Source organism: Python bivittatus, unplaced genomic scaffold (assembly GCF_059951505.1).
Source record: "Python bivittatus isolate LINGU-HERP-01145 unplaced genomic scaffold, Pbiv_v1 ctg000780_np1212, whole genome shotgun sequence".
Lineage (NCBI taxonomy): Eukaryota > Metazoa > Chordata > Lepidosauria > Squamata > Pythonidae > Python > Python bivittatus.
Genome location: NW_028277108.1, coordinates 405,304 through 421,487, shown reverse-complemented (window position 1 = coordinate 421,487; position 16,184 = coordinate 405,304). Strand labels below are relative to the sequence as shown.

The window sequence follows — 16,184 nt, the reverse complement described above, 5'->3', positions numbered from 1 at the left end:
AATAAAATAAAGCGGCAAATGATTTATAATCGTATCATTTCTGAACTTACTGATTTGATTCTAGTCCTTTCCATTTGATTCTAAATGGAAAACTCCTAAAAACCATCTTCTGCCACACTTATCCTAATATCCACTACAAGATTTTGAGCAACCCACCAGTTGGGAGTAATTTCTTCCAGCCACATGCAATTCATTGTACAAAAATCATCTCTGTCGAGTGGTAACTTCCTCTTCCTAAAAAGCGCATGGGCCCAAGGATGGATGAGACAGGAAAGCAGAGGCAAAGGGCCTACTGAGCAAGGATGCAGAGAAAACTGTCAGTGAAAAAACACAGGAATGTCAAAGGACTTTAGGTTTCTTTATAACTATTGGTGACAGTATAATGATCTTTCAGCATCAATGGATTTCTCAGACTTGAATTTGCCTGCAGTCTCTCACAGGAAACAAGGACAATGGCTGACTTTCAGAAAGCCTGAAGACTTGACTGTCACCCTGCCTTAAAACATAAATTTTTTGGAACTTTATTTTTCCCTAACGCATACTATTTGTTTGGATGCTCTAGCAGGGAAGCACAGCTACCGTATACCCTTGACTGAAGATTGGTATATTCCTTCTATCTGGGATAGCTGTTCTTTTCCACTGAGCATGCAGGTTCAGGAGGGACACACATGAAGCAGTGAGGGAGGAAGGGACACCCACCTAGCCAGCTAGATCAGCCAAATCAAACCTGGTGATCAATGGGGTGACAGAGGTTGCAGCCAGATGGCCCTCACCTCCATAATGTACACTATGTCAGTGCAACATTCGGTAAGTATTGGCACCCTAGTAATTATTAAGCCAAACGATTCTCATAGATATAGGAAGTTCTGAGGTGTATTTTGTTCAGCCACACTGTGCTGAAGTGGGTAAGCTGTTTTGCTAACTTTTAATCTGAACAGAACTCTTGGCAAAATAAATTATTTTCCAACGGCTACAGCAACCCTTTAAACGTTTGAACACTGCTAATTCTTAATTTTCTGAGGGAGCGTCATCCTGCAGGAAAAGCTTCACAGCTACCAAAAAGCAGTCAAGTAGAATGATGAATATAAACGTGGTACTGCATCAACAGTTCAATACACAACTGGGGTAATTTGAGCCTTTACTTCTCAAATGTTGGGTTACATTTGCAATAACATAAATTACATTCACAACCACAATCATCTTGCAAATGTGTCTGGCTTTACTACAGCTAACCATTAAACACAATATTATCCCATTCATTTTTTAAGGCTTCCATATCATTCAGGGCTTTGCAATTATTTTTATTTTAAATGGAAGAATATCAACATAAATCTATACAGTCCAACAAAGAACATCTCACAAAAAAGACTTGTATTGTTATAATGAAGGCTGTATTCCCCAGGGCCTGTTTACATATTTGAAGTTTATCTCATGTACCACTTTAGTAACCTTGCAAGACAGATGAGATTACTTCTTCCTAAGTCGGGCCATTGGTCCATCTAACCTAATAAATGTCAACAATTATAGACAGAGTCCAGGATTTCAGAAAGAAGTTTCTCCTAGCACAATTAGAGAAGGCAGGATTTGAACCTGGAACCTTCTGCATGCAATGCTTTCAGATCCACAGTCTTTCCCCTGTGCTGAGAGAATGTGACTTGCTCAAGGACACCCAATGTATTTCACAATTGACTGAAATACAGATTTTACTATCTGAATTCCAATATACTTCACACAAACAGCAACTTGTACCCAAGTTGAACATATATATTGTTGTTTTATTGCCCTTCCACTTGCATTAAAAATACGTATGGAATAAAACAATAGTCTGGGATACACACACACACACACGCACACACACACACACATATACAGAATCAACAATGATAGGGCAGTCTTCACTGGATATTTTACAGTGCTTTTTATTCAACTTCAACTGAGATCTTCCGCTTTAATATCTCCTGCTTTAATCTCCAGGCTATACTAGCATCTGATTCATCCACTAATAATGCTTTTTTAAATGTTTCTCCTGATAATTTCAGAAAATCTGTTCAAATCTCAACAATGGGTTTGTTTTCATAGGCTTGGGGAATCAGGTTACATTAGTTCAATGAAGTCAAATCCATGTCAATAAAATGTTACGCTGTTTGTTATATATTAATACACATTACAGTAAACTACACAGTGAGTCTTGCAGTCTTTAACTCATTCACGACTATGTGAAGTCCTATTAATAGAAAACATTACATCCCTCAAAATGACATGAACAGCAAATTGAAATACATATGATAACATCAATTTATTCCGGATAGTCTACAAAAGAAGGAAAAAGTTTCTCCCAGTTATAAATAAATACAAAGTTTTAAGTACCTCATTGATGATATCAAATTGGTCAGCCAAAATGGGTGTGGTATCTGCAGCATCAACAGGTACTTTTGGAAAAGATGATGGGGAACCACAGCAGTATTCCCCATTACACCATCAAGAGTTAACTAAATGTTCAAATCTAGCTCTGTTTGTTTCACATGCTTAAAAAGTGGGACTTTTTAAAGTGGGAGCCCTGGATCTTTAGGGGCATTTGAATGTAATAAGCAGTAAGTGAACACCAATGGGTCACGCAATACTGAAGGCATTCCATTTAATAAAGTAGAAAGCAAGATTGGTATTTAGATACTTGTTGTCACTGACTTGGTCCATGACTGGCTGACATCTGTGCTCCATCTGACAGCAGCAGATTGGTATTCTCTGCACATGTCCTTTCAATTCCTGTCATCTGTTTTTTTGCCGTCCTATACACATCACACACACATTGCATTATTTACTCAAGTATGAACCTTTCAGTGGTGCTCATAAGGAGCATTTTCTCTTCACAAGTATATACTGGAATGAATGCTGGATTCAACATTAGGGAGAAAAGATGACTGAACACTACTTCCTTTCAAATAGCTACTGAGACTGAGTAACCCTTCTGTAGGCTGCAGAAAATGTTTTCTAATGTGATTCTCTCTCATACGTTTCATCCACTATTTACATTTACTTCACTGTTGATATGTTATCTAATTTAATCTGCCTTTTGTGTCTGCCCTGGTAACTTTCCAGTTAATAAAACTGTTAAATAACTGCATTGTGAACTGCAAATATGCCTGAGGAAAAACCTCAGCAGCCTTTGTGTTAGCAGTACACATAAATATTTTTTTTCTTTACAAACAGCCATTTAGTAAAAAGAATGCTATCGTCATCACAGGGACCTGAATTTCAAGAACTGTCAGAAAGGACCACAGAATCCTTGTTTAGTGAAGCAGGCAATCTTAGTTTTTTCCATTTGTTAATGATTCAATATTGCAGTAAGCCAGCAATTAATTAGTATGATCAACACAGCGTTAGATGTATAGAAGATAACCCTTCTTGAGATGTAAAGGGGAATGAATATATATGTGTATGTGTGTATGTATATACACACACATACACAGATAGATAGATAGATAGATAGATAGATAGATAGATAGATAGATAGATAGATGATAGACAGAGAGATAGAAAATTTACTTTCATTAGTTTCTTGATGGAACTTTCATTTTCCATTAAAGCATTTATAACAAGGCCTGCTAGCAGGTAATAAGGTTGAGCATTACCAAGTATTGAGTTTGGCTCTTTTAAGTCACTCTCATTTAATTCCCTAAACTAAACAGAATGCAAGATTAATAACCAGATACTGCTAAGTAAAGACAGGCAGGCAGATTCACACATACACACACACATATGTGAAGTTATATACTCACCATTAGCACTGCAAAGTTACCGAAGTGAGTACTATGAAGAGTGGTAATATTGTCTGCAGAGCTAATTATGTGGCACCCTTCTCCCCACCAGCCTCCATGTCCATCTAGAAGGTCAAAAGCCCAAAAGACTGCAATGGGGTTTATGCCCTGGGTAAAGTGCTTCAGCGTTATAATAAGAGGACTGGCGAGGTTTCCAATATTGCACCCATCTGCCAAAGGAACAAACTGAATTAAAGCAATGAAGTGGAAAACGCTTTATTGCTACATGCTCTGTATAGAAGCCGGTAACATTTTGTACACATACGCACACATTAGACAGAGCAAAAATCCCTCTCCTGGTCTATCAGCAGAAAAGCAATGTACAAAAGTTTGGACTAGTTAATATTGCCTATAATTGCCATTTTATTAAGTTGATCTACAAATAAGAGCGCTACTTCAATGCCCTGAATAAAAATGATGAGGGATGACTGTTTCAAATAACAACAGTAAATTGAAATGGATGTCTTTGACCGAATTAACATCAGAGACAATTTCATAGTCCAAAGCTTAAATTATAACCTTCTAAAATGTGAACCCAATTCAGGATATAATAAAATGTTTAACATGGTCTGAATATTACATAGAAAGTGCAATATTTAAGCTATTATTTCACCCATAAGAACACTTGTTATAGATTTATCATTTCAAGAAGTACACTGATGACTATCAATATACATGCAACAGGACTGAGCCCATCCCTGCTATCAATCTTTTTGGGATCCGGACTTTCAATGACTATAATTAGGAATAAAAAGCAACATTCCCTCTCCCCCTTCTTCACACAATCATCTTTTTTTTTTTTTTACTTTCTGATAAACTTCAGCAAGCCACGAAAGAGAATCCTATATTTACAATTGCCAAGCTTCTCTGCTGTTTAAGTTTCTTTTTAAAATACGAAGACACAGGTAATAAAAACCCACATTTCTGTTAGAGCAGAGGTAATTCTCACGTCAGCATACCTGCGTGCTACACTGCACCATTCTACGAGATACTCTCCCGTATAGCTTAGCTTGTAGAATCAAAAACACTTACCTATTTTAATGAAGACTACGGGTGTGCCAATGATCTTGTGCTTCCCATAACCTGCAAGGTGAGACGAGTTTGCAGGGTTGGGGAAGAGTTTTCCATTCCGAAAGGCAATAAACTGTAGCTTGCAAGAGGAGTTATCAACAGATTGCCAGGCTGCGGATGAGGAGAAGACAGACTGTGGCAAATGAACTGAAGCTATTGCCACAGCATTCTGTACAATGAAGGGGGGGGGGGGGAGAGAGAGAGAGAGAGAATTTAAAATGCAAATCACAACAGGGCTGCTTTCATTATATTTTAAACTCCTGTACGAGAAAATGTGCTCTGCCTCAATTTTCCAACATGCTAGAAGCAACCAAAGGAGCAGGAGCTGTAACCATGGGAATAGGATTGGTACAGTGCATATTAAAACAGAAAACGTTTTGATTGAATGTGAGAATCTTTATGGTCAAGCTCCCTGCTGCAGAGGTGAGAATGGTTCTTACCATGCCTGCTAGAGGGTCCATCAACACTGCAGATCTGATTTAAAGAGACAACCTCTCCCAGGTTTTCTTGTTCACTTAAAACAGAATCAGACAACTTACAGTAAAACGTATCTTTTTGAAAGGGTAATTAAAAGGGACTGGAATGCATTTTATTCATATTTAAAACTGCGTCAAGGAATGGGTCTAAACTGAAGTATGCAGTGCAGTCAGTTGTGTATTTCTTGTGGGACTATGATTTCATCCTTTAAAAAATTACTCAGTTCCCTGATGCAGAATTGTAAAATCACATATTCTTAACACTAACATACTAGAAGAAGCAAGGAATATTCAGGCTATTAGAAGACAAAAATATGTGACCGAGTTGTAACTGCTTTATGTCTTATTAGGTTACTGAAACAACCTGTACAGATTTGCATTATTAAATTAATGGATTTCCCCGTCAAATAGGTGAGTGTTCTTCCCCTTACACAAGCGGTAACCTTGTTGTCATTATGGCCAGACACACGTATGCAAGCACTGTAGAGTAGGGCAGGAGACACAGAAAGCAAAACACTGCCCTGAGATTTACAAGCTCTTGTATTAAAAAACACAACAGCAGCATGAAGAATGAGTAGGCTTCATTTCTCTGGTAGTAAAATGCGGCACCTGTAGTACAACACTGTCCCACAATTTTAGAAGACAGAATCTTTTTGAAAATAGCAACTCAACCCGCCAAAGTTTTACAGTTGTACAATGTATGATATAAAAATATCAGCTACAGTAAAATAAAATAATATGCAACCAGCAAGCAGTTTTAGATAAAGAAAGCTCCGTGCCAATGATAGGGAGAACATATAATTATCATCATGGAGAAGGGGGCAAATCAGAGCTTGAGTTATTGGAGTTGTAATTCACAGAGCACTTTTTCCTTAGAAGCCAAGAGGGTAGCCATCACTCACTTATTTTTAAGGCCCTGATCTATTAGAATGCATTTCAGCTCAGGTAGCAAGGGTACCACCGAAGGGCAGAAAGTATCTATTACTTAAGATTATTACTGCTATAGAAAATTCCTTTCTTTTTTTTAAACCACAGACACCAGAATGTACAATTGGGTCTCCATATTCATGGTGGTTACATGTCAACACTTCCCACAAAAATACAAAATTCTGCAAAATTTATACTCTCACCCAAATTGCCTCTATCGATGCCTAAACACTTACATGTATGCATAAAGTCAAGTTAGAGCAGCCTAACACACACACACACACACAACACACAAAAGTCACAAGCCATCCTACTTGGATGCTCATTGTGAGACTGAAGATGTGTGTGCCACACTTTCGCTCAGGGTGAATGCAACAAGCAGTAGCCAAATGTTTAGTATGTTAAATTTTGCCACCACTACCATGAAAACATGAATCCATGACTACAGATATTCTGAATATGGAGACCTCACTGAATTTGATTTTATTACAATTTTTTTCTCTTGTGTACAGATACGTCTACTCTAAGTCTTACTGATGGTTTGTACATATAAGCTCTTCCAATGAAGAGTGAACTTACCTCACCTAAAATCTGGGGATGTCTTATTGTTTTATAGATAATCAAAATAAGACGAGCAACTGACTTATTCAAAGTTCATGTCAAGAGCCAAAAAACCAGCTGATAAATGGACAACTGAACTATTCAGCTAAAAGCAACAGAACAAAGGTTTATGTCATACAGAAATTGGAAGGACTGCAGAAAGTATTCAGAAATAAGAATACAGAAAGACAGATGTTCTAAAGCATGAAGAACCTGGTTTAAAGTACTGGGGGCCAATAAGGCAATTTGCTAAGCAAAAAACCTTTCAGGAATCAGTAGATGTGTGGTGCTGGCTAAAGTATCCCCTTCTTCATCTTCACTCCAGACCTGTTTAACATTTATCTGTCCTGCCCACCATGATGCAGCAGCTTGTCAGTAGGCTTGTTCTATTGATCCCAAATGTCCATAAAACCAATATGGTCTACCCATTCCTTGGTTGTTTCATCTGCCCTTGGGGGCCTTCAAAGGAGTCGATGTGATATTTAACCCAGCCCAGAACAGATGATGAAGCTGCTTGTGGCAGGCCAGCCCTTGCAGGAAAACCCCAAAGGTAGATACACCAAAGGGAATTAATTGCCCCTTGGGGGAAACCATTTATGGACTGGACCGAGGGTGAGAGCTATACTCATCTTTTTCTGCTTTTTGCAATATGTGCCTGGAAGAGTTCTATAATAATATCATGGGAGGGACGAGAGGATTCCATTTAGCATAATTGCAGGTAAAAGGAAACATCCTTTCTTCTTGTTTCTCTCTCTCACCCAGAAGCACTATGGTAGCCTTACCCTTAGTCTGCATGTACTGTTGCTAAGTGTATGGTACAACACCAGAACATGTAGGAGAGTCAAGAACTCCAAGTTACAATAGGAATTATCTTTCACTTTCAAGGCTTTCTGTCCATTCAAGTACTAATCCTGAGATTTTGTATCATGTGTTGGGTATTCAGAAAGACTGGGGATTTTGTTGGTTATCCATCAACAATATCATCCATCTTGCTAATCGAGTCTTCCTACCTGAGCTGGCAAAGGTTGTCTTGGACATGGTACTGAAGATTGCTAGAATGATAGTTATGAAGGACTTCAACATCCATGCTGGGTCTGCTTTGGTTGAGACTACTCAGGACTTCATAACCACCATGACCTCTGTAGGTGTCTCTTAACTTGTTATTGGCCATGTTATTGGACATGTGGCAAGTCACAGTCTAGATTTATTTTTTTCTGCTGGATTGAAGGATGGTGGACTGAAAGTGGGGAACTTTAATCTGTCCTTGTTATGGTCAGACCACATCCTGTTGGGATTTAGGCTTACAGTGGTTCTCTGCAGGGATGGAGCCAGAATAGTCCACCTATCAATTCCAATGTATTTCAGAGGCTCAAGGAAGTTTTCCAGCTGGTATGGTTGGCATTTCTATCAACAATTTGGCTGCTTTGTGAAATAAGAGAATACTTGAAACAATAACTCCTGAGCATCTTTTCCCATGGTGCAAAGCCCATTCATTCAATTCGTATAAATCTCAGCTGAAGGCAATAGAGCAAGTAAGGAAAACTCATCTTGCATCTGACTGAACACTAGTAAAAGCTCATTATCAAGTCTGCTTTGTAGTGATTATGGTAAAACAGCCATTTTTCTCCTCGTGTCATCTCAGTATCACCCAGTGGAGCTTTTTCAGTGATTTGTGGCCTTTTGGGATCTGGCCCAGTTACCGATTATACAGAACCCTCAGTAGCTCACTATGATATGTTGGCTACACATTTAGATAGCAACATTGATTAAATGTTTAGACTCTAGAATTTTAGAGTTCAGTTTGTAGAGATGTCCAGAACGTTTTATCTTATCAGATGTCTCTGATTGAGTTTTAAGGCCTGATGATATAGAGAAGGTGCACAGGCAAGATTAGCCAACCACATGATGCTTGCTTCTTGCCTCTGTTGATCATTCCATTTAGTAGGAAGAAGGTGCTCAGATGGATTATAAATTATGCATTATAAATGTATAAATAATGTATAATCCAGCAATTATGAATTCTTCCTTATAAGGAGGAGTGGTCCTTCTTTCTTTAAAGAAGGCTATAGTGAGACTACTCATGAAGAGTTCATAATTGGATCCATAAGATCTATATAATTATAGGCCAGTGGACAACATTCTTTCCTGGGATTAAGCACGCAGTGGTTGATTGAATCCAGACGCTCCTGGACGAAACACATTTTCTAGATTCATTTCAACTGGTGTTTAGGCCTTAGTCCCCTGTTTAAATGGTCTTTGCCACGAAAGAGATGGGGGAAATGAAATGTTGATTCTCCTGGGTCTTTCAAAGCCTTTGATACTATTGACCATGGTATTCTTCTTGAGAGGTTGTCCCAAATGGTTGAGGGGGAACAGCTTTAAACTCATACCTAGATGGCTATATCCAAAAGGTGCTACTGAAGGATTTCTGCTTAACCTTATAGCCTTTTGGGTTCCCAAAAGTTTCATTTCCCCCTATGCTGTTTAACATCTACATGAAACCACTGAGTGAGATCATTCAGGGATTTAGAGTAAGGTGCCATCAGTAATTGAGCTCAATCTCACTTCTTCATCAAATCCATGTGAAGCAGTGAAACTGCAAGAAACACAGCCTGGCCATGATGAGGGACTGGATGAGGGCCAACAAACTGAAGATTAATCCAGACAACTTGAAAGTACTATTAGTGCTGAATCATCAGCAATGGACCTATTTGGATAGAGATAGTCTTACAATGGTAATCTGTTCCCTGGTAATATCTGTCTTAGATTATTGTAATACATCATGCTGCCCTAATGGCTTTCAGGAAGTCAGTGAAAACTGACTCATCTACAGAGATTTCAATAAAGTAAGATTTGGGATATGACTGCTTATTTGGATGCTGATATTAGATAATGCTTTATTTTGTTTGGTTTTACAGATTTCATGCTCAATTTTTTGTAAACTATTGGGGTTTGTGGGAAGTTGGCATATATAAATATGGTACATAAATAAATACATAAAAGGGATTGTCCTTGAGGATGGTTGAGAAACTTCAATAAATATAAAATTCAGGAACTGTACAATATGAACATGTCACATCATTTTTTAATGAATTTTGCTAGATTCCAGTTCATTTCCTGTCCCAGTTTAAGGTGGTTGTTTTAGTCTATAAAGCTTTTCAGGTAAGGCTTGGGACCACAACACCTGAAGGAACGCTTCTTCCCATGTAACATAAAATAATCTTCAGACAGTTTGGTTCCTGTGCCCACCCTTGGTGAGATGTGGCAAGTGGTTGCCCAGCAACTTTTGAATATCCTTCTCAATGAGCTATGCCTGGTACCAGGTACCATCTTTTGATCTTTAGCAAAGACATGTTTATTTTCTCATTGCTTTTTATAATAATATTGTTGTGATTTTTAACCTACGAACACTGCTTTTCTTTGCTATTATTTTGTTACTTTAGTCCCTATTTGATGCTATAAATTTTATATAATATTTTAATTGTTGTAAATTAGGGTTTTAACTGCCAATTTTGATAATGATGATGGTAAGCTGAAATAGCTTGAGTCTGGATATCCCACAAACCTAAAACAGCATTAGGGCTTAGTGAGATGCAAGAACACAGCTACAATTTTCAGGATTTTTCATCAGGGAAAAAGATATTTGGGGACTAGAGTTTTTTCCCATGTGCTACTCATGGTTCTTCTAAGCATTGTGGAAGTCAATTGGAGCATCTTTCAACTTGTGGCTTTTAGTACTGGGATAGCAGCTTTTAGTATGGGGAGCAAAATATATTTCTTCCATGGGAAAGCAATGTTTTTATATATTATCAGTTTTGCAAGTTTAATAAAATGTTATTGAAAAAAACATGTTTATACCCTTGAAGAAAAATGTGATTGGTAAAGGAAAAAAAAAAGATAGTTTTCTTCTTTTAATGCAGATAGAAAAGAAGTCAGTATCCAGTAAAAGTGGAAGTAACTTGCATTAGCATATATGCAATATAATTTGCACGCTGCAGCATTATTGATTATAGATAGTAATGTTTGCTGTAACTTCCTCTCATATCTTACAAGGAAATCTGATGTAACATATCTAAGATTTGAACATCTACTCCCACCTGCTCACATGAGGATGTTATGTTACATGTATCTTCAATAATTCTGGGATGATATGCCAAGAAGGGAGGAAAAATTACAATAACATAACCACCATTCTTCAATACTGAGAAGTACTATCCATACTGCTTAGGTTATTTACTACCCATGTTGCTTTAGGTACTTAAACGTTCTTTCTTTTCCTCCCTCCCTCCCATGATTCTAGGCAGTTCTTATCACTTAACTCATTTTTTTTTTTTTTTGTCTGCGCTCAGTCATTGCTGACCCTGCAGTGACTGCTTGGACGAGTCCTTGCAGTTTTCAAGGCAATTGTTTTCGGAAGTGGTTTGCCAGAGCCTCCTTCCTAGGGCAGAGCCCAGCTGGCGAGCGCAGGAGGCGGGGTTTCCGTTGCTTTGCGCCCTTTTCGGGCGCGTGTGGTTTTTCGCGCTTACCGGCAACTGCTCCCGACTCCTTTTTTGCAAGGCGCCACCAGCATTTTTCCTCCCACCGGAGTGAGAGTCCCCATTTATCTACTCACGTAAGTTTTCGAACTGTTGGGTTGACAGGAACTGGGGAGGAAACAGGAGCTCACCCTGCTAACGCGAAGGCTGGACTCGAACCGCTGAAGCGTCGACCATTTCTGGCCAGCAACTTTCAGCGTCATTAAGCCGCTGCGCCACTGCGTCCCCCCTTTAACTCATTAGAAGTTGTTAATTAAAAACATAATAAAACACCTCATGTAGTTTCTGAACTAAATAAAAACAATGCCATCCTGATATAATTGCTTCTATTATATTGGCCCTTTTACCTTGAAGTTGTCTGGAAAAGCAGTCTTAACTCCTTCTGAAATGAAACTAAGCAAAGGGCCAACCTAACCTTCATGATAACAAACTATCTTATTATTACTAAAATCCTAAGCTGTTGCAACAGGCCTGACTAAGTCTCTTTTAAAAGTCAGTAGATTTAAGTATTTCACTGTGTTTCCTTTTTCAAAAGGGGATTAGGATGTTGCTAGTTGTGGTTGGATTGCATATGCATTCAAAAGAGTGCTCAGGTTAACCCAAATACAGGGCAATTTTAGGAACGCCTATTAAAAATAAATCCTAATGAGATTATTGAGACTTACTCCCAAGTAAGTGCGTATAGGATTGCAAACCAGATATACAAATTCCATTAACTAAGAGGGATGTAACCAGCAGGAATGATGCCCATTGTGGCTGATCAAAAGCAGGGTGGAAGAAATAAGGATAAATGGAATCAAGGATGGTAGGCAATAATGACCTTTCCCTAATCCAATAAGTCAGTTTGGCCATCTCAGCAAGTTCTGTCAATTTCACCAACCATTCCTCCATGGTGGGTAATGCCCAATCTTTCCATCTTTGTGTATATAATAGCCTCACTGAAGTAATCATATACTGAAATAATCTTCCATGACTCTTTTCTAACTGTGTATCCATCAGTCCTAAAAGGAAAAATTCTGGCTTCAATTGAACATTAATCTTTAAAATCCTCTGAATCAAATGTGTATTTGAATTCAAATTTTTTTTTTAGCTTTTTTACATGTCCACCAAGCATGATAGAATGTCCATTCATGTTGTATTGTCGAAGGCTTTCACGGCCGGCATACGATGGCTGGTGTGGGTCTTCCGGGCCGTGTGGTCGTGGAAACAAGACTTCAAGACCACGACCACACAGCCCGGAAGACCCACACCAGCCATCCATTCATGTTGTTCACATTTCCAACATACATTTGGAATGCCTTTATACATTCTAGATAATTTCTCTGGGGCCATGTACCAACAATACTTCATTTCATAAAAATTCTCTTTAAGATCATAACATAAAGCAAATTTCAACCCTTTTGAGCACATATTTTCCCATTGATCCATCTGTATATTATAACCAAAATTCTTAGCACACTTTATCATACATTTTTTAACTTGTTCTTCCATTTCAAATTTCAACCAAAGTTTATACATTTTAGCAACTACACATTCATCATCTGTACACAATTGCACTTCATTCTGTCTTTCTTTGCTCCATACATATGTTTTTTCATCCATTTTAAATCTTTCTGATAGCTGTAAATGGGAAAACCACTGACAATTATATCCTTCTGCCATTAGTTGCTGTCCTGATTTAATTTTATATTCCCCTTGGTGATTCTCCAATAATTCCTGGTATGTTAACCAATTGTCTTTGCCGGTTGTTTTTCTTCTGTAAAATGCTTCTTGTACTGAGATCCATAGAGGTGTTTTCAGGCATAGCCTGGGATTATATCTATTCCATATTTTCAATACGGCACATCTAATAAATAGAATCACGGATGATAGGGAGTGCTAATAGTAGGCAAAGACAGTGGCAGAAATTGGTGGAGTAAATATACAGCTAAGAAACATCTCAGACTAATGCAATATATATCAGATAATAGCTAAGCAACAGCTATTACTGTGGCAATGTTTTAAAAAATGTTTAATATAATACACACACACACACACGGATGGTATATTAAATATTTTTTAAAACATTGCCACAGACAAGTTTAACTCCATTTCCCTTCTGAATTCCTCCCATTGTTATTAAACAAGAGCTTGAGGATAGAACAAGAATAATTTCCCTGAAGTGCACATATTTTCCGGCTACTAATTTCTGAAAAACAGAATTATGAGGAAATCTTAGTTAAAAACAAATTTGCCTGCTGCAGAAGTTAACAGATGAAGGACCACCCAGACAACGATGCAAGGTTGAAGTAAAGTATGAATCATGGCTTACCCCTTCATATGTTCACTGTGTTCTATAGTGCAGTGATTGAACAGAGGTCAGGTGGTTGGTATCTAATGGGAAGAATATGTGCTTCTCCTCTGCTCACAGGTACTTGCATTTTTGTTTTTAACCAAACCACAATACTGTGCAATCTCCATAGCTACAAGTTTTCTCTTTCTTCTTGCACAGAGCTGCTGCCTTGCAGAGTAGGCCTTGACGCTGAGATAGTTTGGCATATGGTTACTTAGAAATTATTCTATTTTTTAATGAATAACATTATTGTGAAGATAAGTGAGTTGCTTGGTTATTACCTAGAGAGCAATGTCTATGGGGGCCTGCAGGTTTCACCAAGGAATATTACATAACTGTAGGAAACAAAGGATAGTATTATTTATTAGATGTATGTCTTGTTTTTCTCATCAAAATGGCTGGCAATATATTAATCTGCCTTCTGACTAAGTAGGACCAAGACTGACTCAGCTGGATTATTCATCCATTTGTCTTCCTTCCTCAAGGACTTGAATAGCTTCCTTTGATGTCAGTCCTTTAGCATTTTAGCCACAGGTGAAAAAATACTGTCTTGTTCCCAGATAGCTCATACTGAAAAGAAGGGGAATATCTTGTATGTCAATTTTTCAAGACTAAGTTTAGCTTTCATAGTAGACCTGCAACCTGGCTGTTCAATGGGGTTACAGATCTGGATTGCAAAAGTCCAGATAACTAATAGACAGTGGCAGAGTAACACAGAAAACTCTCTGTTACTATCTCATGGTAATCAGGAGCCAAACTATTCAGAGCTACCAGAAAAGATTAGAACAATTTTCTGATGCTATGTCCTTTTTAAATAAGTTTCAGCAATGAATATGCAGTTTCAATACATTTGTGTAGTATCAAATCTAAGTAATATCAATACTATATTACATTAGCTGATTAAAAAGTGGTTGCAATTAAAGTGGGCTCAGAACCTTACCTAAAATTTCCATTTTTTCCCATCCCTTCTACATACCTAGATGTTCAAATAGGGGTGGGAAGGAATTGGATCTGAAAGTTTAGAAAACTGCTGCCATTAAATGAACTGTATACTATGATAGACAGAACAGTGATTCAAAAGTAATGTAGCCTGAACATGGAGCCCTTTTTTTGACAAATCATGTGACATTGTCACGTGAAAGAAAATATGCAGTATAATCTTAAGAATGTTATATTATAGTTCTTTCATGGAATATGACACTAAACACATATAACAAAGACGGTTAGATGTGTTATAGTGGTGCATGCTATGTATGCACATTGCAGTCACATCTTACATTGCAGCTTCCCATTATGTGACTGTCTTCTCAAGTATGTGTTTAAGAGCGATGAATCTTTATTACCTCTCCATAAAAGGTCTGAACATATTTCACATAAAGCATAGTAAAGAGTAAGTGGTTTGGCCCATTCCAAATTCATGCTTTGTTTTCTCATTGCTTTCAAATGACTGATATTATTGTGGCCTCAACCATTTCAGAAACCAAAGCCAGATTTTATTCATACTGCCTAGCTCTGTAGAGGCTACCTCTTGGGCTTCCATGTAGATATTCAATCATAAGGTTTAGCTTTACATTTATCTCACAGGAATGGTCAACATAGGATGCTAACAGTACTGTGGAAACATATTTAGCAGTACCTATCCAATCATAAAAATAACCTCCTTCACTTCTCACAAAGCAATAAGCTTTACTACGTATCATTAGCCCTGGAAATAAATTTAAAATTTAGAAAAAATTGTCCTAATATGCAATGTACTAATTCTCTTTTTTGGCCATCGGCTAACAAGTAGCAGACTTTTCCCTGTGACAGTCTCCTGTCTGTCATCAGAAGCAATAGCCATGACAGAATAATTAATGCAAAATAATTATCTGGTTGGTGAAAGGATAGCTTAATTAAGGTTTTCATTCTCAATCCATTTATTTCATAAAAGCCCCACTGAAGTAATTTTGACTACTCTCAAGGCAATTGATTATGCTTTATCCTTGTTTAAACAAATTCACATTTCCCACAAGAAACAAGATGAAATATTGACATAGGTGATCACTCCACAATAACCAGTGGTTAAATGGGCATAAGCATCAACTATATTTAAGCTATTTGGCAGCTTCTTTTACAAATAATGCTTTGGGGGGTGCCTAAATAATTAAAAAAAAATCGATGAGAAGGAAGAAATGAACAATTCTATTTCATAATGTTTCATAATGTCTCTTCCAATATATGGTTATATTCTGCCTTTCTCCCATTACAGTGGTATAAATTGTGTTAGTAAATATGCTACCTAATATGCTATTAAATATACATATTCAGACATGTAACCTGACAATACTAATTATTTTAATAGAAATATTTTTAAAACATTAACCGTTAACAGACACTCTGTGAGGAAAATTCACCCAAATATTTGTGTGTGGTAAAAGTATGTGAACCT

The 16,184-nt window shown here is 37.6% G+C and overlaps 1 protein-coding gene across 1 annotated transcript in view; it reads right to left on the bottom strand.

The window, feature by feature from the left end:
- Window positions 1-16,184, bottom strand: part of LOC103062782 (adhesion G protein-coupled receptor A3) — a 398,539-nt gene that overhangs the window by 82,326 nt on the left and 300,029 nt on the right. Inside the window, exons 13-14 of the mRNA XM_088128977.1 lie at window positions 4,848-5,055; window positions 3,777-3,985 (exon numbers count right to left, since the gene is read on the bottom strand). Coding sequence (XP_087985103.1) covers window positions 3,777-3,985; window positions 4,848-5,055 — 417 coding nt within the window. The remainder of the gene's footprint in view (window positions 1-3,776; window positions 3,986-4,847; window positions 5,056-16,184) is intronic.